This window comes from Oreochromis niloticus, linkage group LG7 (assembly GCF_001858045.2).
Source record: "Oreochromis niloticus isolate F11D_XX linkage group LG7, O_niloticus_UMD_NMBU, whole genome shotgun sequence".
Lineage (NCBI taxonomy): Eukaryota > Metazoa > Chordata > Actinopteri > Cichliformes > Cichlidae > Oreochromis > Oreochromis niloticus.
In genome coordinates this window covers 61308382-61335621 of record NC_031972.2, presented here as the reverse complement: position 1 = coordinate 61335621, position 27240 = coordinate 61308382, and the positions used below count along the sequence as shown (strand labels likewise).

Here is a 27240-nt window from a genome sequence, read left to right as displayed (position 1 = left end):
TCTAATGACTTGATGCTTCGGATTCCTTTTTTATGTTGCCGCCAATTAGATTTGATTCAGAATTTGTTTTGTGGGGTTTGGGGGGTGGGGTGGAGTTGAAGACTCGGCATGAAGAGCAAAGTGAAGTGGCGTCATAGCAGATCCCATGATACATGATGTGTTCTGTGTATGCAATCCCTGTCTGGGCTCTTTTTAAAAAAGCATAACAAAACCTGGGGGACTGTTGTCCTAAAGATGCTGAGATGAGCTAATGGTGGTGAGCCAGTCAAGAAGAGGTTCTTTTTCTAAAGAACAAAGTGAAGATGATGAAAGTGGGAACCATTGCCAATTTGTCTCACGCTTCAACAGCGCAGAGTGAAAAGCTCAGTATTTTTGTGCGCAGCTTGATCCCCTCCTGTTAACCTAATTGTTATCGGGCCTGTGTGCGATAGTGAGTGGAGTTTATTGTGCCATTCCACCCGGGCTTTTTGTTTTTCCATCACTGTTCCTTCTATGCAAAAAAATGACCTATTTTAGCCTTTGTACAGATTATTTTGTATGAATAACGTACTGAAATAAAGTGGAAAGAATCAATCACAGATATTTTTATTTCTTTTTGTAATTTCCCCACCTCATCCACCGCACAACTCATTTCATTAACCTGAATTTGGAAGGCTTTGGTTTGGATGAGGCTGTTTACTTTGTCCCCACACAGGACTGCTGAACTTGTTAACCTGCAGTGGAGGTGATCTGCAGGTTGTTTCTGGTACTACTTGTTCTCACATGGTCTTGTTTCCCGGGGTATGCTTGTCATCTTTTAAACATCACATGCAAAAACAGCATGGCTCACACTGCTGCAGGGTTACTGTTGCTTCCTGTTATTTGTTCTTTTAAACCTCCACTGTGTTTAATAGATCTGCAGTAGCAGGTGGAATTTTAGACACATGCTCTCATTTAAAGGTTTTTCAACCATCTAAAGATGTCAAAACTATGCAATTATGTTGGTTGTTTTATTCAGAGTTCAACACAACACAGCCAGCTTGGCTACCTGAGCATTAGCAGCATGCCAGCTCATCGTTTCCCCATACCTGGACCATATTGTTTTTCAATAGGTCAGCTCCGGGTTATCTAATTGGTATTTTGCCATGAAGCAGAGTCATGAGTGTTGTATCATATGATCTGACCTCCACAACCACACAATATGCGACCACCAGTATGGGGTATATTTTGGGATGCAATAACAGAAAAGCAGCCAGCAAGTGCTCAGAATATGTATCTTTCCCTCTTTCCTCTCAGCCAAACGGATTGCCACCCAGCCTAAGTATGGTACTGTTAGAGGTTTCTTGCAGTTACAAGAGAGTTTGTCTTCTCCACCGGTGCTCAATAGGGGATTTGTTTTGTTGCTTTCTACAATAATGTAAGGGCTTGACCTTATAGTGCTCTTCAGATAGTCCCATTTCCTGTGTTTGTGCGCTTTTAAGTCAGAAAGTGGAAGCAACAGGGATGCTGCAAAGAAGAATACAGCTGTGATATCTAGTTATTTTCTACACTGAACAAAATAGTACCAATAAGAAGAAAACACCTTGATTGGGTAGGTCGCAAATTTTGACTGTTGCTGGTTATGAATGTCTTGGCTAAAAGTTCCATTTTATTATTATAATGACAGAAATTCCATTAATAAGGCAAAATTGGTCAAATCGCTGTATTTTGTCTGAGTTCATGGAAGGAGGAGGACGCCACTTTCTATCTGTGCTATAAATACGAAGCCATAGCCAGCAACTGGCTAGCTTTGCTCAGCTTTGCTCAGCTAGGTTTTAGCATTACAGACTATTTTTTAGGATTACAAATAAAGCAAAACTAGTGTAAAAATTGGTGTAAAAATTACAAAATATAAACATTGGTTTTTATTGACCATTATGTTACAGATAAATACTCTAACATGTCAAGTTCAAACCGTGAATTAAAATGGGGAAGAAAGGTGATTTAAGTGACTCTGGTTTTGAGACGGTTTGTCTGAGTATTTCAGAAACCGCTGATCTTGTGGGATTTTCCCACACAACCAACTTCAGGGTTTGCAAAGAATGGTCTGAGAAAGAGAAAATATCCAGTGAGCATAGCTAGACTACTTCAAGCTAAGAGGAAGGTAACAGGAAGTCAAATAACCTGTTACAAACAGGCTATGCAGAAGATCATCTCTGAAGGGCACAACACATAAACCCTTCGAGCAGATGGACTACATCAACAGAAGACCACACTGGTTGCAATTCAAGTCAAGCTGAGGGTCACATGGGTTCACCCAAACTGGGCAACAGAAAAAAGTTGCCTGGTTTTAATTAGTCTGGATGGGAATGTCCGAATTTGGCATGAACTACATGACATCAATCTAGCCCAGTGTTTCCCAACCACTGTGCCGCGAGAAATGACCAAGTGTGCCGTGGAAGATTACCTGGTTCCACCTGATTAGTACTCCAGGCGATCGGTGTGAGTAATGGGCAGAACGATTACATTATCTATCGATTACATTAAATGGGTTGCCAACTGGCAGTAAAACAGAAGAAGACGAAGAAGAAATTACATAATAGTGATGCTGTGAGATCAAGCAGCGCATAATAGCAATACATAAATATTTGAAATAAAAAGTAGTCAGTCTGACCCGGGTCCTGGAGAAAATTCCAACCCAGATGAAATGCCAGAAGAAAGCAAAAAAGGTATACTGGGGACAAACCGAGCCAACTCCACTACGCCTGGTGCCATTGCTAATGAGGTGTAAGTGTATGGTGGGTGTAGTCACATAAAAAAAAAAATCTGATCATTCATGACACAATTTTCAGAGCATAGTACCATATTAGCAAAAACTCTAATATATTGATTGGAGCCAATCACTAATTTCTGTCTTCAAACAAAGGTCGAGGTATCTGCACAGTTAAGGACATCACTATGGTATCATCCAGCTGTATCAGCTCTCTTTTCATATCATCCCAGTTGGAATCCATAGATTCCATTAACATTACCAAAGGTAAAGTAAAAATGTTGCATAATTACAGAGTGCAGCGCCTCCCAATTAAGGTTCTGTTCAACTAAAATCTCATTTGTATTCAATCTAAAAAAAAAAAGATGAAACTCATTAAATATGAGTCTCTGGCAAGTCACCGAGTTACTGAGGGATCTGGTGTCCTTCTGTCACTCCACAGGAGATGTCAGATGTAATGATAATTAACAAGTCTGTGATCAAATATTCACATACAGCACACTGCCAAGGACAGTTCAAACTACATTTATGAATTATGAAAATCAGTTAGCCAGTGATGATGTAATACATTAACTTTGTGATCACGTTTTTGTGCCACATCCTCAGATAATGCTTCAGGACATTCTGACAGATGATCCGTCATCACCAGTCAATAATCAGCTTTAGTCTTTCAATCTATATCTCTTCACAGACTTAGTGGCTTGGCTTTTTCTTTTTTCTTTTTTCCTTCTTTATTGGTTTAAATGTTATTTACTCAAAGTTTGGCAGATTCAATCTAAAGCACACTGGAGACATCACAGCAAAAGGTAATGTCATGTAACTACATTAGATGTTCATTACATTAAATGTCATTGTCCAGCCTCTGTCAACCATCATTCTGCTTTATTCACTGGAACAGTAAGTCTGTCCTTGAATCTGTAATCTGCAGACTAGAAAACGAAACTTTCACAAGCAATAAACATTAATACTAAAAGACGAGTGCAGTGCGCTTGTGCGATGTGGAATCTAGGCCCTTTGACATAATGGCGAGAGGAGACAGAATGCACAGGGGTAAACTAACAGCAGCTTGTAGGCCATTCAGCTGCAGTCAGCTAGAGATATTTTTTGTGCAATCTGACCCGTCAGCCTACATGGACAGTTCTGGGTCTTACCAGCACGGTGAGGCGGCGTCACAAATCCATGCCCCCTTTTTTTTAAGCCACCCTGACACCAGCACAGCCTGCCAGCCACCCGCTTCTCACAGATTCACATGGCGCCTGCAGATCTGCTGGGTGGGGCAGGAACTGGGGACTGTTTACAAGTGAAACTCGCTGTAGCTTTACACCTCAATAAATAATGGACAGGAAACTGAATCTGGACCGAGCTGAGACATTCTCCTTTGTCAACCCATGGATCAGATACTTTCTCTTCTTCTTCAGCTTCTTATTTTGGGTGAGTAGAGTTGCAACGATAAAGGTGTTGTGCCGTCCCGGCAGACAATATACTTGAAATATTTTGGAGAATACAAATCACCAGCAATCAGAGAGCTTTCAAAGAAGACAGATCTGCTACAAAGAAAAACCAAAAAAGAAAAAGTATATAAATAATAAATGGAGAAATGAAATTCAGCTATTATCTGGAGTTAAAAACAGCAGGAGCACCCAGCCTCCATGCTGCTACCTATTTCACGTTTAGTACAGTTACATATGAGAACTTTGATTGCCTGTATACATCACTGCAGCAATGCATTCGTAACAGATAAATCGAGTACTGACTCATACTAAACCATAAAACACCATGTAAGCACACTAGTACTCTGTAAATGAATTCTACTTGGAAGCTGTTTCTGAATGTAATAAATGCTACATCATTTCACAGCATGATGAGTCCACAGTTACAGTGCTGTGAAAAAGTATTTGCCCTTCCTGGTTTCTTGTTTTTTTTTTTTGCATATTTGTCTCATTTATAAATTTCAGCTCTTGTAACAAATTTGAATATTGCAAAGATTGTCTAAATAAATGCAGTTTTGTAAATGATGCTTTCGTTTATCAAGGGGGGAAAAGAAAAGCTATCCAAGCCTACCTGGTGCTGTGTGAAAAAGTCATTGCCCCCCTCAACCTAATAACTGGTTGTGTCACTCTTGGCAGCAAGAACTGCAATCAAGTGTTTGTGATGACTGGTATTCAGTCTTTTTTCCACAGCATCGCTGTGGAAAAATTCTGGCCCACTCTTGTTTGCAGAATAGTTTTAATTAAGTCTCATTGGAGTGTTTTCAAGCATGAATGGTCTTGTTGAAGGTCACGCCAAAGTATCTCAACCTGATTTGAGTCTGGACTTTGAATAGGCCACTCGAAACCTTCAGTTTGTTTTGCTTTTTTGAGCCATTCAGAGGTGTACTCGCGGTGTGTTTGGATCATTGTCCTGCTGGATTGCCCAAGTGTCCTTAAACTTCAGGGCATGAGCTGATAGCTGGTCATTTACAGGCCCCCAGACTATCACATTACTATTTGTATGAAATGTTGTGTTAGTTTTATGCCAAACATTCCACAAATTTTAACTTTTATCTTGTCAGTCTACAGCATATTTTCCCAAAAGTCTTTGGGATCATCAAAATGTTACTGTTTGGTTTTTTTGGCAAATTTGAGACGAGCCTCTGTGTGTTCTTTTTGGTCAGCAGTGTTTTCGCCTTGTAACTCTCCCATTGATGCCATTTTCGACATCAGTTTCTTTCTTATTGTTGAATCATGAGCACTGACTTTAGCTGAGACAGGTGAGGCCTGCAGTTCTTTAGATGTTGTTCCAGGTTCTTTCGACGAGTCGTTGATGTGCTCGATGTGTTGGTGAAACAGAAAATAAATTGATTGAAATATTTGAACGATATTCTTAATGGTAGATAAACTGTTACATTTCAGGCAGTATAGTGGATACATAATTAAAATAAATGATCAACTGCATAAATGTGTGAGCACGCTAATGTTAAAGGATGCTTATATTTGTTTTGCTCACTAGCACAGGAGATGATCTGACCCAGTCACAATTTAGCCCCTGTCAAAGTCGCTCACACCATCACACCTTCCCATGTCTCCTGTATTCAAGGACAGGTGCCCTAAATCACTTATTTTCTAACAGATGTCAGGCATACACGCACTCCTGATATGACATAATCATTATGCGTTTTGTGCAAGTCTTAAATTATACAAGCTCCTCTACTGTGGCTGTTAGTGTAACAAAAAGACAACAAGACAACTGGGAAATGACAGAAAGGTACAGCAGATACACTGAAGCAGCCATTAAAGCACCGCGTCCTCCATGAGCAGTTGCTTTCGCACAAAAACACACACTATTAAAATAGAGCTGTTTGGCTCACTTACTTTCCCACCACATTACAAGTTGAGCACACAGATCACATCTCTAACGCTGCTAACTCCCTACACCTCCATTATATCCCTGTTCATCCAATCCTCCAGAAAAACAGCAGGGGGGCAAACACTGTACTGTGCTCCTACTGTGTTTAGAGCCAATCAGCAATAACTGCACCCGCAGCAGCCTCACACCCCAGCCCGTGTTGACTTTGTTTATCAGACATGGGCTCAGGAGCGAACACTGCAGCCCTAATCCATCAGGCCTTTGTCCCCACGTCCCCGTGGCTCAGTTGAGCTGGCTTTCACCTCCACACAAAATCCTCTGGGAGAAGTCTGATTCATCCCTTTGAAAAGCCTGAAAAACAGAGCTGGAATACATTCACTGTGTAAGTGTGTCTCCTGTTGCAAATGCCACCCTCATTCACAAAAAGGCACAGTCAGTGGAAAACTGACAAAAGGAGCTGCAGGTGCGCACACTCCTACACGACAGAAAATACCCCTTAAAAATGTACTTTCAATGGTACTTCCAAAGAAAATAGGTGCTATCCATGTTTCGTGTTTTGGCAGCTTTTCTCTTGTCAAGGTAGATTATTGATTCAAAAAGTAGTACCATATCCTGTCATGCAATAATTTACATCTCCAGAGCACAAAAACTGGTTTGGCATGAAGGCTGGCCAAGGAAAAATTATACCTCTTTCAAGGAAAATTACACGGCGGACAATGGTTCTTTGCAACCTCTAGAGATCCAATACAGGCTTCTGAGACAGAAACAAATCTGTGTTTGTAAAGGCTGAACAAAATGCATCCTTTATACACAAAAGCAGACACGCACAAATTAGTAATCAAGAGAATGTCTGTGAATTCGGAGGCTGGAAATGGAAGCCAAGACCACACAGATTGTTATTCAAGGTGAGAAAAGCAATCACAGAGAGAAGGGAAATTAATGTTGACAATGCAATCAATGGGAAGCGTTAATTCCACCTGTTTTCCACTCACTTGGCTCCTTTAATACATCGATTCTATTTGGGTGAACTCACCTCTTCAGCAGTTCACAACACATGTTCAGGTAACACTGTTAAAAACAAGCGCATGCACACGCCCATCACAGTCAAGAACTTAGTGAAGTTAGGGTGGATAACAAAAACAATTCTCTAACCAAGGTCGAGTTCTCCTCGCACTTCTATAAATCATGATAAAAACTGGAGAGAGCAGTTTTCAGTTCTGGAGGATTTCCATCGCAGTCACAGGTGGACTGAGTCTGATTTCTGTTGCGAGGTTCCACATTAAACCGAGGTCCATATGTTATTATTTTTTTTCCCTGTTGATATCCATCTGTCTGTTTATCGCCAACACATAAACTAGCGATGCAGTTACCATGGCAACGGGCGCTCTGCCTACTCAGCACCCGAGGAAAAAGCCTATCATCACTAATCTAATCACACCTGTCCTGCAAACAAAAGTCTGTTCAAGACAGAGTCGGCACCTTGGAAGGAACATGTTTCCTTTCAACAACTTTTCAAACAAATAAAGACTCAACCTGGATAAATTACAAATCCACTGCATTTTCTGGGCTTTGCTATTGCTAATGAATTACCAGTTTAGAAGTATCTGATGTTGAATTTCCCAAGCAGAATATGAAGGACAGACATCAAAAGCGATAGAGGAGAATTACTTGCTCTCTTTGCTGGTAAAAAATAAATAAAAATTGCTGGTAATAATAAAATCATCTCCCTTTTTTTCCAGGTTTTCTCCCTGTTGATTGTTGCAATTGGTGTGTATGCTAAAGTCCAGAAGGCCACAGGTACACAAGAAGACACTTTTCGCTCACACCTCTTGAACTTCAAAGTGAATTAAAGACCAGCGATAAACTGTCCCTCATAAAAGAGGTGCAGGAATGAGGTGGCACCCTGCTTGGGATTGTAAACTGTTAAGCTTTCCTGGCACTGAGCAAATGTGTGTCAGGCTTTAGCCTTATTTTTACCTGGTGTCTTTAATTTTGTAGTTACTATGAGATATATAGTTGAGAGACACCCAAAAAGATTAACCTGTGTTCATTGTGCACAACCCACAATAGATCATTAATGATTGTAGAGTATGAAGGCAGCTAGCTTAGGAAGGGATGATGCAAAGATAGTGAAACAAGGTACATGATGGAATTATTTAAATAAAAATCAGGAATCGGGGTTAGAAATAAACAGAGGCTGTTTTCCCGTCTTTCTGCCAGACACGGTGAGGGACACGTTCCTGATCGACCCGGCTGTCATCCTAATTGTGGTGGGGGTGGTCATGTTCTTCATCACTTTCTGTGGCTGTATTGGAGCTCTCAGAGAGAACATTCGCCTCCTCAAGACAGTAATAGACCTAACAGACACATTACAAATACTGGCACTGTGTTTTGCTCCCATCTAATCCAAAGCCAAGTCTCACATCTTACGTGTAACAACTAATCTGTCCTTTAAGATGATCTTAGTCACAGCCCTTTAATATTTTTGTCTTTATTCCCTAGTTCTCCTTCAGCCTCACACTGGTCTTCCTCACCCAGCTGGCCATAGCGATTCTGGGCTTCTTTTACTCTGATCAGGTATCTGAATCTTTACAGACAGTTCTGTGCACTGGCTGAGTTTTTCTATGGGGCCATTTAAGGCCACATTCAGGCTCCAGTGATAACAATGAGCACTATTGATTTATGGTGTCATTTCCTGGCTTTTGGACATTCTGTACATTTGTAAACTGCGGTATATACAACTTAATAAGGCAGACATCTGATCCCACAGATGGGCCAGCTTAGCCCACAGGGGAAATGTCTTGTTAATGTCTGTGCTGAGCAGCATACACAGGAAACAGAAAGGCATATACGCCAGCTTCCAGTGAGAATCAGTGTTTGTGTCACTCTCTATAAATCCTCCAAATGTCTCGGGCTTGTTCTGTAGACTGACAGAAAATACGGGAGAACTTCCCTTTCTCTCTGTATTACAATGTGATTTGAAGTGACTGGTTATAAAAACTATTTGGGTTTATTGCGGCAAAGTTTTAAATGCTAGTGCCAATAACAGCAACACAGGGACAATAGCAAGAAGCAAGAGTATGCTTCCTGGCAAACTCACAAACTTTAACGTACTATGTCTCTATATGTATATAAATAAATAATGGTGTCGGTAGCAGTATCAGTACCTTTGTCCGCTGGATTTCAAAGTTTTATTGAGCTCGCTGACATGTTTGGTCTTTGCATTGATGCGTTTGTTTTGCAGTTATTCCCACAGACCACAGCTTTTATTGATTTCAGAATTAAGTCAACCTGACTAAATAGTCTCATTCGCAGCCTGTCTCCTGCCTCTGTAATTGGTAAAATTAGAAAAAATTTTAAAAAATCCTTAAAGATTTTTTTCATTACACATTAATAATAAGTTCCAGGGGTAAATACATTAAAAATGTCTGTTTTTGTGACCATAGGTGATCTACGCTGTGGCTGCATGAATGTACATATGTACTACAGTACTATATCTCAGCCTATATCTTATACTTATATGACCCAAGTGATTGGTTTGGAGACTACAGGGATGAGAAGGATCCCCCTCCACTTATCCCCTTCACTAACATCCCATTAGGGCTCCACGGAGATTAAAAAAACACAACAGCCAGCAGTGGCAGCACTCGCTGTCATCAGTGGCGGGGTTCCTGGTGCCTGATGATACCTCTCCTCTCCCTTGTGTTCTCTGTCAGCACTCAGACTGCCTGCTGCTAAACAGAGCAGTTTAACAACCCTCCCAGCATCCTTCCTCGCTAAATGATTCAAATGCTTCGGCACTTCAAAGTGGAACCAAATGTTCCATTTCAACAGATCCCTTGAAGGAGACTTTGCCGCTAATGACACACTATGACGGTAGCCTCCAAAGCCCACGAGCAAACTGTACCACATGGAAACACAGAAACAGGGGATGGCACAGGGTGAGCGTAAGGAACATTGTAAAAATCCTAACACAATTTAACAAAACTACTTCAGGATAACATTTTGGGCTATTTTGACAGTGCTCACAGTATTTATCAACATAACCTGTTCTAACGTAGTTTGTAATGCGAACAATTCACAAAGCCTTTAGCAAAGCATTCAGAGAAGTTCGTTTTAATGAAATTTTAAAGTTCAGTGGCTCATTATCATACAGTGCTCCTATTAGCATATATTACATCTGAACTCAGCCTGTATAACCATGGCCCTCTTTGTTCTCAGCATCTTAAAGGGTGGAAGAATAGCAAAGACAAATATTAACAATGCAAGCCCTCATTAATACTCTGAAAATGAAAATAATGTTACAGACAATGAAAGTTAATGGACAAGCAGGACAAAATTTCACCGTCTGAATCAGCCTCGTTCAGTTTCAAATGCTCGTTACTGATAACTCAGTCAAATAATGTATTCATATATCATCTAGGTTTTGTTTATTCAGCTCGAGAGGAGCTGATGAAAATCGACACATTATAATAACAAATGGCTAAGTTCAAGTAATTATCTACTATAGTGTAGAACCTGCATATGTTCTTTGTGTTTGGTATGCATTTCATGTATAGTTCTCACAAATGGTTTTATTATTATCATTATGTATGCTGTACTTTCTGCTCTGCTGCCGCCTGGGTTACGTGCATCCCGTGGGACGCTTATACGATGTAAACAGGATGATGTTATGTTGCCTCCAAACCCATATATTTGTATTTGTTTGTTTTTTAGAAAAAAACTGAGGTGGCCTTTTATGAAAAAAAAAGATTGAACATGAATACCGTTTATGAAAATGGTGAAAAATCGCCATAAAGAGTAGATCAAATCTACAGCAAAGCCACCTGATTAACTATGAATAGGTGTCTGACAGCTCCCCAGAAACAGTTTTAGCTTGGATTTGAAATGATCCTAGACATCATCATTTCAAGCTTTGTGGGGATTTCCACAGCATCTGTTCAAAAGAGGGTTCACAAAAAGGTACTTTACAATCCTCCAAAATGCACCCAAGGAAGTAACTGAGAGATTAATCATGTCAACGAGCACCTTAAGTAACAAAGACATCTGTAGTTAGTTTATAGTAAAACATGCAAATGTTGATGTTAAAGCCGTTATTCTGTGTATTCAATCAGCCTTTTCCTCTCTCTTAGGCACGGGATGCTTTGGGAAAGTTTGTAAAGAAAGCAATTGTGCACTACAGGGATGACCTGGATCTGCAGAACCTGATGGATTACATTCAAAAAGAGGTGCTCTCATTGGCCATTTCCTTTAGTCTGAAGTCTTCAAACTGATCACAGATCGTTTATTGGATGCATCTGAGACTAAAGCAAGAAACCACAGTTTGTTTTGTTTGTTTTTTGCCTTAGCGAGGGTTTCCACAGGAGGCTGCATGCAACTTACAGTTCCTGTTCTCTGTGGGTCACCTCATGTGAAACTGCTCTTCCATCTGCACATACTGGCACATTTATGAGTTTGGGTTTTCCCACGGGAGAAGCCCTGACTGGCAGGATGCCCAGTACAGACCAACACTATGTTTCTAGATATATACCCGATTTCACTTTTCACTCTTCATTTTTCTTTTTTCCCCTAGTTCAAGTGTTGTGGATGGAACAACTACACTGATTGGTCTTGGAACCTCTACTTTAATTGTACACATGACAACCCCAGCTCTGAGCGCTGTGGTGTGCCTTATTCCTGCTGTACTCCTGTTCCTGGGGAGGTCAGTTTTTCTCTGTTTAGCCTCTTAACATACACAACATGTACAAACTAACATTGTGGCTTAATAGAAACCTTAACACAAACCTTCATAATCTTAAGATCATGTATTATTAATCTTGCTGACCTCACAATTTCAGTCAGCATTTCAAATTTGTTCAGTGTGTTAAATCTTCTCTGTCATGCCGAATTCACTTGATTAAGCAACTGACAAATCACACGTCCTTCACATTTATGATAAACAGCAACAAGAAAGGCAAAAAGATAATGACATGAACAGAACCGAACAAGCAGCTGTATGATGATGAAACAGGCTCTTAGCACTTTATTAACGGTGAAAATAAAGAAATAAAACTGCTGAAAATTTAAAGTTACTAAACAAAAATTCTTGTACCTTGAAACTTGAATTCAGCAGAGTCTTATGCAGGTGCTTGGTGAGTAGAATCGACTGTAGCAATAAAGGATAACACACGTAAAGCTATCCAGCCGAGTCGACACAAGTGTGCGCTTATACAAAAACAAGACAGTCGTGTGTATTTCACATTCACCTCCACACATCTCCCTCTGAATGCAAGATATGTATGTGGCAGGTATTCAAAGGGAGACAAAGTATGGCAGCTAAACTTGGAGGACTTCTATAGGTCCCTGGAGTCTCCAGACAGTTACATTTCATTAGAAGTGAGGCTTCTCTGTTAAGACATCAGACTGTCTTATCCAACAGAAGTGAGACTCTGTCAGCTGATGATGAGGATCCAAGACGCTTTCCACTGACAAGCTGGTATTAAGAGAGACCCAAAGAAAATTTGAAATCATCTATAAAATATACCCGATACTTTAGCTAATGGTCTGTGGATGCTGAATTATAGCCAGGACTGCCTGACTGTGACAGCTGCGTTATTTTGACATGTACGTAAGTGTGTCCAAACTAAAGAGGCTCTCTGTCGGGAGGTGGCAGGAAGACATCTGCATCTGCTTGTTTTGGTATTACCTTCCTTTCCTTTGGGATTAGCTGCCATGCACAGAACTGGTCTCACAATGGCCAACCAGTTTCTCTCTTCAAAGGAATCTGCAAATTGATTGGTTGAGTACCTGAATGAGTCACATGGCACTGCCAGGCGATGTCCATCTTAAAGAAGAAAAAAAACATGTTTAACATATTCTGATATGATCAACCTTACAGCAAATTTGTACAGATAATTCAAAATCAAAGTCTTCTTTCAACACTACAGCTATCTGCACGTGCATGAGGATCCATGCTGTCATACAAACAGCATATATGTAAATGTCTGCATGAGCACAAACTTTGGATTCATAAATACACGCAAAAAATCTCTGTACAGACGCAGCAGCACAGCTTGAAAACCACCACTAAGGAAAAAACATCCATCACACTATTGATTAAACATCATGCAACTCTGAAAACAGATCAGAGCAACATTTTACAACATGGGGTAAAAATAAAATAACATTAAAAACAACTAAAACACTATTAATTAAACAGTTTGAGAGCTGTTGCTGTGCTGCAACCTGCTGGTAGTACCCTGTAACTGCATGGTGCAACTGCATGGTTACCTCAGGGATTAGGTAGCTTTTCTTCTCAGAGCCAGTGGGTTTGCTTGTACTGCTCACATTATTTTCTTTCCTCTCAACAAACATCACTCTTTCATTATTTTCAATTTACTTTCAATTCAAAGTAAAAACAAGCAAAGTGAAACCAGCAGCATGAAAGCAACATCTGAGTATTTAGTGTGCTTTAGGTTTATGTGCTTATCAACGTAAGTATCATGTACTCAGTGTTTTGTCTGTCTTTGCTTTTGTTCATCTGGCCTACAGGCAGTGATCAACACTATGTGCGGTTTTGGAGTTCAAACGCAGAACTTCATGGAGGCAAACAAGTCGATCTACCCAGTAGGCTGTGCGGACAAAGCAGTGATGTGGATCGAGTCTCATCTGCTGCTGGTGGGAGCTCTCGCCTTGGGTCTGGCCTTGCCTCAGGTAACCCAGACTGTGCAGTAATTAGGCAACACAGGACTAGTAACTTGCCAAGAGGACTAGTTTCATCTTGAATAAGACTACACACAAACAAGCCAATATAGCTATTAATGAAAGTTTGCTGGATTCAGTGTGTAGCAATCAACATATTGACTGGAGACGCTCCCTCAAAGGCAAACTTCAAACTGGCGTTTTTGGATGTGGCTGCGAAAACAGTCCAAGCTCGACTTCAGCAATCAGAGCCATGCAGGCTTTATACTCTCATACAAATCTCAAACTGAGAGCTTCCCACAATCTTCTTTTACAAGTTCAATATCGTCCTTGTAAAAAAAAAAAAGGAATAAAAATTGGATTCTAAAGGAAACCAATAAGGAGTAGGGTTAATGTGAGGCCACTGTGATTCAAGGGATTTGGAATGGTGTGCTCTACCTAGACAGCAATAACTAGGCACATTGGGACAATGAAATTTTAACTGCACATTATTCATTTATTACACTATCCTAGACTGAGTACAGGTTAATGTGCAACAGAGGTAGAGGGGTGTGTGTGATAATGTAATATGTCTAAGAGATACTGACGACTCCCTGATTCTCACTGTGCAATGCACCACGACCCCCCAGCATTTCAGCTGCAGTAGACGGAAATCTAGAGAATCTGAAATGCCAGAATTTGAGAATAGACAGCCCTCCTCTTGACGCTCTTCTTCCTCTTCTAAATCCCTCCCATGTTGTCCCATAAATATGTACCAAGTGTCTATGCTGACGCCTTCTATTGCAATGGCAGTTCTTTATACTACTTACCTGCCAAAATTTCCCATCTACAGCCTGAAAAATGGGTCAAAGAAATGTATTTACACCTAAGACCACCTAAATTACAAAATGCTGACGGGATGTTTTACGGGGATGGTTTTATTTGTTTTGCCCCTCCACCAATGATGCTAAAAACATGCCTTGATAACTAAATAAAACCATTCAATACACATTAGGCAAAGCATGAAATCAAATTAGCACTTATAACGAGCTGCCTCTAAATAATTACTCTGTTAACTTATTAAAATGTTTCAGCTAATATTAAATGGGAATCTAGCAGAAGGTGTAACTTTAGCACAGGATGTTTAGACTGATTTCTCTCATTCTCATCTGTACGCTAGGCTCTGCAGTGAATCTGAAGAGAAGCACAAATTACCCACAAGGCCCGGCAGTGCAATTGCATTAGTTTTCTAATGCTTTGATGTGCCGTAAATCTGATGAAGTTCTCTTTTAAGTCTTGCATATCCTCTCAAAACACTTACTGACACTTACTTTGTCTGCATAACAAGCCAAAGTATTAATTATTGACTGCTGTTTAAAAGCTGTGTTTGCAACCCAATGGTTTGGTTTCTCTCTGTAAGAACACCTTGTGATCGGCTTGACAGGTGCGTGCAAATGTGAGTATGCAATTATTTTAAGTGACTCGTTTGAGTCAGTCTTAACTAATTTGGGAACATTTCTTCCCAGCACCACATTGCAGCACCCTGCTAAGGGACCTTGAGATGCTCGGTACAGAACGTACAGTTACAGAGTCTCTTCTGTAATCTAAAGTGGCTGCTGCTGTCCTCTAGATTGCAGGAATTGTGCTGTCCCAGATCCTGATCTCTCAGATTCAAGATGAGATTACCTCAGTGCTGTGAGAGTGCTACGACAAAGGGGAAGAAAACGAAAGAAAGGAACTTGCAGTACTCCGCTTCTCTGACATGTTCAAGGACATCTTTTCTACAGCTACTACTGCAATATCCGGGCATGTGATATTCTTAACATGTGGTTGCCTACAGGTATACAAGTGTGATGCACTTTAATGTATTATTTATAATAGTCAATTATATGCCAAGTGTATATATTATTAACCGGTTTGAACATTGATGTCAAGATTTCATCTCGTTAAATGTGAAAAGTTTGCTTATAGAATTGAGTTAAAACATGTGCATTTATTATTTTATGTTACTGTTTATCAAGAAAAATCAGCTCACATAAGTTATTATGTGTCGCGTTTTAAAGGTCTAAACAACATTCACACACTGCCTCTCCTCCCTCACTCAGCTAACCGGAAAGAAAGAGTGAAGTAGTAAATCAAACAAATCATGATTTTCTGACTGGGATTCTGATTCTAAAGTCAACGTAGGCGTAGCCACACCTCCACGCAACCCGGCGAGAAGGTGTCATACTGGATTTTGTGCGAATGCAGCCGATATGCACTGTACATACTCTCCACTGTGGGCCATCTGTTCTGCAACCCTGTGTTGGTCAAACAGACACAGACCTTTCAGCTCTCTTCACATCCACGACAGACAGAGAGCAGAATGTGGCTAAAGCAGTGTGCTCGTAGCTGTTTTTACGGCGCACCGCCACACACTTCAAGTGTTTCATAAGTCACAACTGGGAGGAATTTATGTTGTTCAAAGTCCAAAGATTGGTTTTTGTAGGTTATCCCTTCAACACCATTTATCAGACATTGTCAGGCTGTTGTTAATATTACATCATAACCTTGAGACAGGTCAATAATAATAATAATAATAATAATAATGTTATAGAGCATCAAAGTGTTCAGTATTAAATCAGTTATTTTTAAAGTCTAATCAGAGAAATAAATGTTACGTTTATTTAAATATCTAGAATGTTATATTGAAATGTTACATCATCAATTTCAATATAACATTCTAGATATTTTACATTTCACAATGCTATTTTTCCCGACAAAACATTTTTCCTTTCTCCAAATCTCAAATTTTTATATATTTCAGCAGTGTTATCACCACATTCCCACCTTTCAGTCGGGGTTTAGCCTTGTAGCACCAGTTCAACAGCTGCTACTCAATTTGGCCCAGTGGAAATCTTTTTACAACAATGGAAAAGCAATTTCAAAACCATACCAAGCTGCTGCTGTACAGTAACTAAATAAATTAAAGGACTTAAGACTGTTTATAAACATACCACAGCATTAAAGCAGCTAAACAGGGTTGTGGGTTTTGTTTATTGCTGAGCATCACAAGTCAAGATCCACTGGTAGTAATGATAATCATCATTTGAAGCCCTGATAACCTAAACAATCAATATACAATATTTATAAAAGCAAATGTTAGTTTATTTGTTTACATACAGAAAGTGAGAGAAGGCTCATTTAAAACAGCATTGTTAACATCGTTTGCAGTCTAGTTCTAGCTTCAGTGCACAGCGCCACCACTGTCATGTAATATAAGTAATAAAAGCTCTCATTAGAAAAATGGAAATATGAGAGAAAAATTAACAATTTTTGGAATGAATAATATTGCAGAAATTTGAATAATTACATTTTACATATTTTTTCATGTCAAAATTCAGCTTACAACTGTGTATTCATTATTGAATACTTGGAGTACATAGTAAGAAAGGACTTAGTTCTGCAATGAGATTTGTATGAAAGGTTTCCACTGTCTTAACATTCCAAGCTCTTGATCGTTAAGTCTTTTAAACCCACAATGTTTTTTTGTATGGGTACTGCTTTGTGCACCTCTAATCATGAAGTGCAAGAGCTTTCTGCATCAGACGATGGGTCAGAGGGGAGTTTGGCCTCATGGCATCGCGCTCTACCAGAAGACATCTGGGGAAATTCAGCACAAGACAGTGCAAAGACATGAACACAGATTCAAAGAGACTACAGGCTGAGAGGCTAAGCTGATCAATAATGAAAGTATAACATGGTGTACAGACATGGAATGTCAGTTACATAATAGGAGCATGAAAGCAGCGCGTGCTCTGCATGCAGATGGAAAGCAGTTAAAGAAAATCAGAGTGGACAGCAATCCCAACAAAACTATGTTGGAATTTCAGTGTTTCAATGACTGAAAGATGGGTTTTATTTCCCCTTACACAATCTTCCAGCATGTTCTCATGCAAAAACACACTGATATTGGAAAAAAAAAAGAAAAAAAAAGAAAAGCATGAAGCCTGAAATCCCTGCTGTTCCTCACCTTCCCAGTTTCTGGTGGTGCTTATTCTCCGATTTCATCGCAGCATGAATAAGCAGCTGATTAAACAGATCCCTCTGAAAACAACAATACACAAACACATTATTAGACACAAACCTCTTTCAGTTCTAAAAAGATATTCTGCGTTTTGTGTTAGACTGTATGTTACATTTTATGTAAACTGTGACGCCTCAGAGAACAGTTCTCAGAACAAAAATAACATACAAGAGTTCATTATTCATACACTGGTGCACTGCACTCCACATTTTCACACTATCTGGTATGTTCATAGATAGAAAGACTGCAGCTTTTATGCACAACACTCCTAACCTCTGACCCGTTTTTACAGCATCAAGGATTTCAGTTTTGCTCAAGAAAACACAAAGTATGAGCAATGACATCCAAAGATAGTAAAGCCTCGAGGCTTAAACATTCTCAGCAGTTCAGTAAGAGAGCTGCAGTTTGAATTGATTTTCTTTAACAGTTAATAAATTCTTTGACACTTACCTGTGCATCACTGCCACCTATGTCTACCATGCGATACCGTAAAGGGTATAGCAGCTCCACAGCTTGACTGTAGTTACCCTGGTTGTACTCCAGCATAGCCTGGCACATTGGTATCCCTACAGTCCCGGCCAGCTGATGCTGCTGATTGTCTCCTGGCTCCCTGTGCAAGAAAGGCATGGTTTAAAAAAGAAACAACTGTTCTCATATAAGGAGCCAAAGATACAGAGTAACAAGTTAAAAACTGTTAATGCTGCATCTCAAAGAAGGTATCTAGAAATCCAGGCATCTGGTTTGTCTTGCAAAAAGTATTTTAATTTCATTTACTTTCAGAGAATTTAAGCAAACATAAAAGACACATTCTGGAAAAAGACACTCTGTGGCTAGTAAGTTTATTTCTGCAAACATTTTCTGCTGAATTGTAAAGACACATGAATGTTTCCCTCTCCTTTATCTTTTGTGGTAGTTTCTCTTGTGACAGTCTCTCCATGTGTGATAGCATATTTGTGTCTAAATCTGCCCTCCTCACACAAATGGAGACGAACTGAACAGAAGCGAGACCAGTGAAGTGAATCTAATATTATGTGAGTTTAAACACTTGTTACGTTACTGTAAGTGCATTACAAGCTTTGAGAAGTGTTTGTCCATCTGAAATAACTTCAGAGAATGACTCTCTTAGGTTCGTCTTGGGGGGGGGGGGGGGGGGGGGGGAGTGCTGCCATTGCACTTATCCAAACTTCTGCAGCCCAGTCTCCTCCCTGCAGCAGCCAATCTAGAGGGAAAGCTGCAAAGACATCTGAGAAGGATTCACTTCACTGTCCTTAAGCTTTCTCAGATTAGCAAATACTCTGAGTGACTGCCTCTGACTGTGTAATTACCATATGGAAATATATGGATTAGTTTAAACTATGCAATCCTCCAAAAACCCAGGTAATAAAAGTAATATGCTAGATGTAATTGATGCATGCAGCGTTTGAACATGCATGCAGCTCGTCTAATACACTCAAAGCAAAGCTGCGATGGGGAGAAAATTACATTTTCTTCCTTAACTCACTTTCAAAGAAATCCAACACGTCTTAAGTAATAGTGAAAGCATGACAGCTTTAAGGACTGGTTTTAAATGTGAGCTGTTCTGTGGTTTGTAGGCTCGACAAAATGAAGAGCGCAGGCCATTATAACCACAGAATTCCTCAGAGGCATCTGCTACAGAGGGAAGACCCTCTCCTGACTGTATCCACACTCTATCTCACATCCTACGCTCAGTCTTGTCTCTGTCTCCATTTTACATAAGGCTTGTGTTGTTCTTATGTAAGCCTGACAGAGTGTTGAGGTGTGCAGTGAAGAGAAGAAATGGCACGAAACTTACTTTGCCAATTCCTGAAGGCCCTCCAGCAGACGCCGGCTAGTCCCGCTCTCTTTAGCTCCCAGCGACACCATAAGGAAGTGGAGGTCATTAAACAAGGTCACGTGATCGTCAGTGTGAGGCCGAGTTACTTGGAGCAGCTCCTGCCAACGCTCCTTCACACACACTCCTGAAACATGCAGAAACACAAACACGCTCATACGTCTTGAAGGCTGCATAGTCAGCTGTAAGTTTCTCTCTAAAACAGAAGGAAAAAAATGTGGTCAGAGGTTCTGTTAATTACCTTAATTTCCAACAAAGCACTTTTGAGGTTCAAATTAATGAAGTATGGCAACTGAGATTATCTCACCTCATTAGCAGTTTCACTCAACACCATACTGTCTTAAATTATCTTAAATTATTTGTTCCAGTTGCCCATCAGCCCATTAGTAACACATTAGGAAACGCTGCAGCATTTTCACCACGCCAGCTGGCATCATTTTAAACATATTCTATGAGCACAAAAAAAATGCATTACTCCTGAATTTTAATCAGAGTGTGATGAGTGTCTTCTAAGATGTATTTTTAGCATGCAGTTTGTTCTATATCTTACCGTCCATTTCCAATCTGTAAAGTAATGAACAAGCATCTACAATGTCCAACATGGCTCCTGAGGCCTTACAACGTCTGAAGACCTTAGTTGAACACAACACACTGTCATCACTATTCATCCTAAGCACCAAAGGACACACACAAGTTTACATGCACTCGTCACGGACATGAATGTCATGGTCATTTTGCTCTTTGTTCTTTTTCCAGGGTCGACTAATTGTAGAGCAAACATCTTTACTGACTTTAAAAAACAAGAACTGGGCCACATACATACATATACAGTATATAACTAATATTTGGTTAAATGTCCCTTAAGAAACCAGTTTGGATGCGTGTTTAGGATCACTGACCCATTTGTATCCAAGTTTCAGCTGTCTAGCTGATGATTTAAGGTGAATTTGAAGAAGTTGGAGGTGGTCCTCCACTACCACCAGTACCACCAGCAGGAAAACAGCCCCAGAGCTTGATGCTACCATCACCTTGACTGACAGCTGGCAGCGTGTTCTTACCTTTACTTCTCCAAACATTCCTCTTCTCATTGTGGTCCAACAGCTGAATCTTTGTCTTATCTGACCATAAAACTTTTCTCCACAAGGCATTTGGCTTGTCTATGTGGGTTCAGTTCAGTTGTGCTTGAATTTTGGAGCCGGGGCTTTTTTTCTCGGTTCATGGCGATGCTTCACTGTGGACGCTCAGCCTGGTGTTCCAACAGCTTCCTGTTCATGGCAGGATTTTTGACAGTTTGGGTCTTCTTCCAGATCGTAGCGAAGCTGGGACATACCTGAATAACTTTTACTTATGTACAATAGTTTGAAGTTTGATGATCTTAGAATTTCCAGTTGTTTAGAATTAGCTCAGAGAGACCTTTCCAACTGGTGTAAATCTTTGCCATTGTTCTGAGTATTGATCAATTCAATGAGTACTGTCGAGCAAATAATATTCATACATGTAAAGAGAAACCATCAATTATCAGATCTTCACCCTGTCAAAGTACCAGACAATGTACAACCTTCAGTATCACTTATTAAAAGACTTAAGTGAGTGTATTTAAATATTTGAGCCTGTATGTATGATTCTGACCTTTGATGGATTAGAAACTAAAAAAACCTCTAAACTAAAATCAAACTTTTGAGCCAAATTCTTGTTTTTAAATCATCAGAGGTGAATCCACCTAACACTTCAAAGAAAGTCAGCCAAAAATTACCATGACATTGGTGTCCATGATGACTGTACAGAACGTCTGACCACGTTGTGTACAGTTTAGAGAAATAAAGTAAAAAAAAAAGAAAAAAACGAGATGCATGTTTTGCTGAACTTTGCTGATGTGAATTTCAGCTAAAGTGATGTAAGAATTTCTTTTGCGTTCAAACTTTTAGCTGGGAAGTATTATTCTAAAGGTGCAGGACATCAAAGAGATGTACTTTCAAATTGTCTCTCCTATTTTTGGAGTATCACAAAAAATAATCCGCTTTGGCTGTTGACACTGAAACGAGTGTGGGTGGTTCCTTGGCTCTGACATATGAATATGGATTTGACTTTCATTTTTGTTCACGCTTACCTTCTTGACTCACAACAAGCACATCAAACTGCATTAGTCTGCGTCCCTTGTGTAGTGGTGTATGCGTGACTCCGTAAATTACTAAGTGTATGTACTCAGACAGTTATAGTATTAAAGTTTTGATGCAAACTTTCAACAGAAACCAACCTGAGTGTCGTATATTTGCAGAGCAGCTTCGTGTTGCCTCTGTGGAGGAGGTGAGAAAGACAAATTTGAATAACTTGAGCACTGAGAGATAGGCAACGCAGATAAATTGAGTTGCCCAGATGCAAACACAAATTAATCTTACAATATAATCAACCCCAGACTTCAAATTACCTATGGGAGACAATATCATAAATACATTCTCCACAAACACTGTGACTGCCAGCTTTCTGCTTGACTGAAAAAGCCATTATCATCTTTACCTTCTCGATGAAATATAGAGCCCAGTGCCAATAGTTATGACTGGCCAGCATGTCAGATACCTGGAATTAAACATTACAGATTTCAAATACTTTTCCCGGGGCTGTTTTGATATGTAATATAATTCAGTCGTCTATGGAACTCTAACAGATTACTTACATGCAATTAATCAAAAACAGAAAAGAATAAACAAAGTCGTCGTACCTCCCAGTCTTTCTCTCTACTTTCCATGAACTTCAAGCCTTTGTCCAACTCTGCCTTCATCTCACAAACATGGGCTACAGAGTGGACTGACCAAGCATCATCGGGAGTTAGAGCAAGCCCCTTCACAAGAGAGTTTACCGGTTTGAAGCAAGAAGACGTGATGAACGCGATGATAAGTAACTAGATCTAAAATGACCAATCCAAAATAATTACATTCTAAACACTCAACATGTTCCCCAATCTTTTCCAGTGACCCTCATATCATACTTTGTATGCATTACATGCTGAGTTTTGAAGGGTCTGCTGTTTATTCCTGTAGGTCTTTGACAGCAAATTACTTGCCGAGTTGAACTAACGAAATCAGAAAAGGCACCCAGTGTCCAAAACACCCTGCTACAATAATGGCAACAGCATGAATAAGGGCTTATAGCAGAGAAGAAAATCTCACCTCCATGGCTACTTTCTCAGCCTGGTCATAGAAACGAGTTTCCAGGAGACCAAAGGAATATAGTCCTTTTAGGTAGCTGAGAGCAGGTATACACACACACACACACACACACACACACACACACACACACACACACAGCAAAGTAAACAAATAAATACAAAAAACCCAGATCTAATATGGTTTGTTTGAGACAGTGAATTAACAAACAAGCTGCACCAATGCACAGTGGAATGGAAATAATTACATTATATAAACTGTGAATCATGCAAAGCTACTCTGGCAGAGTGAAGGAACATCCTAACAGTTTGAAAGCATACATGCACACTTTAAACACTAAAATACCAAGCACTGCACAACTACTTACTGTAAACAAGCCTCAATAGCTTAGATCAGGGGTCTCCAAACCCAGGCCTCGAGGGCCGGTGTCCTGCAGGTTTTAGATGTGTCCTTGGTCCAACACAGCTGATTCAAATGGCTAAATGACCTCCTCAAAATGTCCTGAAGTTCTCCAGATGCCTGGTAACGAACTAATCATGTGACTCAGGTGTGTTGACCCACGGTTATATCTAAAACCTGCAGGACACCGGCCCTCGAGGCCTGGAGTTGGAGACCCCTGGCTTAGATGCTGTATGTTTTGCAGGCTTATGCATCCATACTGTCCCAATGCATGGCTTCAATGTTTAGATTGTTAAACAAACAAACAAAAACAAGCATCTCTGGTTACATTAAGCTGTCTTTTGCACCTGGACAAAGGCATGTGTGGTTTCCAGTGGGGAAGCACCCTGGCCACAGAGTCCCTCATTGGCATTTGGGCTCCCATGTAGAAATAAGTATCATGTGCAAACTTGAGGGCCAACATATCAGTTGGGTGGTCTAGCAGAATATCTTCCCATACCTCACAGGCTTTTGGAAAATTTCTACAAGACAAAAAGAGGAAAAAAAGAGCGAGTTCAGGGAACGTTGATGGGCACCTGGAGAATCACAAATGTCAATATGCTTTGTGAGCAGATTAGAGGGACCTGAAAAGTATCGCAAAGACAATAGTGAGAGCCAAAATGGCTCCTCGATATTACAGTATAGCTGACTATACCCTGGGGAAATAAGACAATGAATATAAAATTCAAATATTACTTGCTAGACTGTGAGCTTGGCACACAATACGACAGACAATCTGTAGTAAGAGAGCGCATCACATGAGGCCAGGAGAATAACTTAGGGAATGAATATCACCTGATAAAACAAAAAAAAAAAACAAAACACACCTATTTCTTCTGGCTCAATGAAACTCATTTCTACTCCGACTTCAACTACAGACCCCAGTGACAGATAAGATTAAATATGTAAAAGTCTCTCTTAGCATACAACTCTCTGAGAATGATTAAGTTACTTCATTTTAAAGTCATTATATCAGGATTTTGTACAGATTTATAACAGAAATATTTTGTTACTATTAAATAATTAACCCTTAAAATAATTTTGATTAAACCAGTTTTGTGCACATAACCTTTTGCAGTGTGCAGGGCTCTTGGATAAGGGATGCTAAAACTAAGCAAATTGTATGCTTTTAAAAAATAAGCGTTTATGTGCTGTCAATTATTCAGATTTTTGATTTTAAATTTGTTGTTATGTTTTGTTATTGCAGAAATAACAATCACAAACATTTTCAATCAGTCTCCTGTGAATTCACAACCACTTTGAACATTTCTGACACTTTATAAATCCCCTGTAGGGAAATTCCTCTCTGCATTTAAGCCATTCACTCATCGAAGCAGTGGGCAGCCAATCCAGCGCCCAGGGAGCAGTGTGTAGGGACGGTACCTTGCTTAGGGGTACCTCAGGTTAGCTGTTCGGTGGATTTGAACCCCTGACCTTACGATACTTGGGAGAACACTTTACTTACTGAGCTATCTCCTCCCCTAGAACCCAGAGAACAACTGGGTTTGCTGACTGATACAGGTTTCAATGAAGTACGGGCTGCTTTGGCGTCTCCTGCTGTGGCGATCTGGTTCTGGACCTTACCCGTGTGAGAAGAGCTCCATGGCTTTGACATGGAGTCTCTCTCTGGAAGTGATGTCCTGGCTGTTGGCAAGTTCCACCGTCCTCCTCACAGCACTTGACAGACGCTCATCCAGCCTGGTGGAGCTTGTTGTTGCCACTAGCTCCATGCCTGTACTTATCACATGCCCCATAACTACAGGAAAAACAAATAACAGTTGTCTTTTCTTTCTGGACCTTTCCACTGCTGCAGTTCTCATGGGGAAAGAATCACATGCACTTGTAAAGTTTTGCCTTTGGACTCAAGTAAAATATTACAAAGGTCGCCCTAAAGGAGCTTCTTGGTCCTATTTCTGTTTATTTGCAACATGAGATGAAAATTAAGAGGTGTTTATCTTGACTGTGTGCCCCCGATATGAATGAGTGCAAGCACCCAGCATTTTAAAGGGTGTCTATGGTGTCCACAAAATTAATAAACATGTCAACTCAATGCTTCCTTTTTTGTCCAAGACTGAGTTTGAACAAGGACGCCAGCAAAAATAATTGTACTTATTATTAATTTATCCAGACTGCATACACCTTTTGTTTATCATTTATTTAGTATTGTCAGCAATGTTAAACTTGGAAGACCTCAAATTGTTTCTCTTATGTAACCAGACATTTGGATAATCAATTTGTGTGTTTACAGCAGCTAAACTAAAAAGCAGCTTGCAAGTTCTGAGGAGAATCAATAAGTGTTGAACTTGCACAAAGGAGGGTAGATTCATTTGCATGAACAACAACTAAATGCTTGATCAGAGCTCAAACTGACAAGCTTCCCAGCTACACCTAACACTGAAATAATCTGAAGTGACTGACCTCTGACATGTTTATTTAAAGAGTAGTGGCCACATTTAATTGTTTTTCCTGGCAGCATATAAACTAATCAGACCTCTCAGGGTTTCTTTGGTCTTATTTTGTTGTTGTCCTGCCTTCTAGCCAGAAGCCCTAAGAAAGAACTCCCATATTTATCAGAACTTGTATAAAATAACAAATAGTTAACGCCATAGATCATTACCAAAATTTGGGTCAGCTGCTTGGACAGCAGAAACGCATCCTTCAATTCCTCCCAAGCTGTCATCGTTCCTCCATTTCACATACTGGGGGGTTAAAACACAATTTAGACCTTAAACAAACAGTCTCAAACACCCACGGTGTGCAAACTGCGTGTGCATGCGGAACAGGTGTTTTCGCGTGTTAAGTATATACTTAACACGCGAAAACCCTACCCTACCTGCGTGAGTACGGCGTCATACATTTTACAAGCCTCATTACTGCTGGTGGACAATATAAGCCCCTCCGCGCTCCATGCCTGCAAGGAACAGGAACACAATGTTGTAGACGTGAATGCTGCGTGTCAGTGTGTAAGCCGTTTGTATGACAAACATGCTGCGTTGCAACTTTCAGAGGAAGAGGTTAAAGATTCATCGAGTAAAGGCAGCAAATTTCATTTCAGTGTTACCCAGAGCTAAAGTTAATATACTTGTTATTGTAAAAGTTCCAGACACTGTTATCAATATTGGACATGTAACTTATCAGCATTGCACGTTATCGGGTTTTGCCTGCTTTATGCCTCTGCACGAATATTTTTCTGTAAACTAACAGTTTTATCCCAGCGGTCTTTTTTTCGCTTTTTATCCATATATCTCATTATTTGCAAACTACTGTTTCCCAATCCTTACTGCCACTTAGTTATTGCAACAAATAAAGAGCAAGTGTCGCTTTCTTTTCTTCATGTTTCATCCTTCTTTAAAGTTTCTTTCTCTCTCCGTTGTCGCTCTCCGAGTCACTGACCTGGCAGTCCCTGAAGCTTGAAGAAATCATTTCTAAAGTTTCAGCTTCTCCACCTATTCGAAAAAACTGCTGGTGCGTCAACCTCTCGGTCAAATTAAAGAAAAAAAAAAAAATACCGAAAAAAGAAAAACAGGCCGGAAGTTTTTTCCTCCCCGCTGGCACTCTTTCAAAATAAGTGCACGAGGCCTGTTTAAAAAGTCTACATCGGTAATGTTTTCAGAAGGTTTATGATCCCGTCTTTATATCTTCCTTTACTTTGTACAAAGGTTGAAATTTGTTTCTGAATGTATAATATATGGTGCATTTTGTTTTTATGTTTACAGAAGGCATGCGCTTTATTTTGTTAACTGACCCGCTATTTACGAGACGGCATAATTATTCCACATTAAAAACATTTTCCACACATGCCGTTTACTTTACTTAAATAACCTGCTGTCTTTATCGGTTTACGGAGGAGAAACTATCCTCGATGACTATAAGAAAGATCAGACAGGGAGTCTTAATAATGTTGTAGGATTTATCTTGGCTTTTGCGTGAAAAATTTAATTTTTCACAGATGACAGGACCATTCAGCAGGCAGGGGGCATCAAACATATGA

The 27240-nt window shown here is 40.0% G+C and overlaps 2 protein-coding genes across 2 annotated transcripts; one reads left to right on the top strand and one right to left on the bottom strand.

The window, feature by feature from the left end:
* Positions 1–692: 692 nt before the first annotated feature.
* tspan33b (tetraspanin 33b) lies at positions 693–17053 on the top strand. Its single transcript, XM_003447122.5, has 8 exons — positions 693–4159; positions 7813–7870; positions 8294–8421; positions 8576–8650; positions 11206–11301; positions 11646–11774; positions 13604–13765; positions 15363–17053. The coding sequence occupies exons 1-8, from the start codon at positions 4064–4066 to the stop codon at positions 15429–15431; spliced, it is 813 nt and encodes a 270-aa protein (XP_003447170.1). The 5' UTR covers positions 693–4063; the 3' UTR covers positions 15432–17053.
* Positions 16862–26798, bottom strand: ttc38 (tetratricopeptide repeat domain 38). The gene is made up of 14 exons (XM_003447063.4): positions 26643–26798; positions 26083–26160; positions 25867–25948; positions 24834–25005; positions 23558–23731; positions 22815–22890; positions 22367–22486; positions 22165–22224; positions 21905–21943; positions 20201–20282; positions 19612–19777; positions 18249–18408; positions 17745–17818; positions 16862–17374 (listed from the first exon to the last, which is right to left on the bottom strand). The coding sequence occupies exons 1-14, from the start codon at positions 26670–26672 to the stop codon at positions 17287–17289; spliced, it is 1401 nt and encodes a 466-aa protein (XP_003447111.1). The 5' UTR covers positions 26673–26798; the 3' UTR covers positions 16862–17286.
* Positions 26799–27240: the final 442 nt, after the last annotated feature.

What these genes read in the sequence shown, in the direction of transcription:
- ttc38 (XM_003447063.4), bottom strand. Translation starts at nt 26,672, where the DNA reads ATGATTTCTTCAAGCTTCAGGGACTGCCAG. An exon ending in AGCAGCTGACCCAAATTTTG is followed by an intron (nt 25,006 to 25,866) that starts GTAATGATCTAT and finishes TTTTTCCTGTAG; the next exon opens with TTATGGGGCATGTGATAAGT. An exon ending in TAGGTGGCAGTGATGCACAG is followed by an intron (nt 17,819 to 18,248) that starts GTAAGTGTCAAA and finishes TGTTGTTTTCAG; the next exon opens with AGGGATCTGTTTAATCAGCT.
- tspan33b (XM_003447122.5), top strand. Translation starts at nt 4,064, where the DNA reads ATGGACAGGAAACTGAATCTGGACCGAGCTGAGACATTCTCCTTTGTC. An exon ending in TCTTCAGCTTCTTATTTTGG is followed by an intron (nt 4,160 to 7,812) that starts GTGAGTAGAGTT and finishes CTTTTTTTCCAG; the next exon opens with GTTTTCTCCCTGTTGATTGT. An exon ending in GTACTCCTGTTCCTGGGGAG is followed by an intron (nt 11,775 to 13,603) that starts GTCAGTTTTTCT and finishes TCTGGCCTACAG; the next exon opens with GCAGTGATCAACACTATGTG.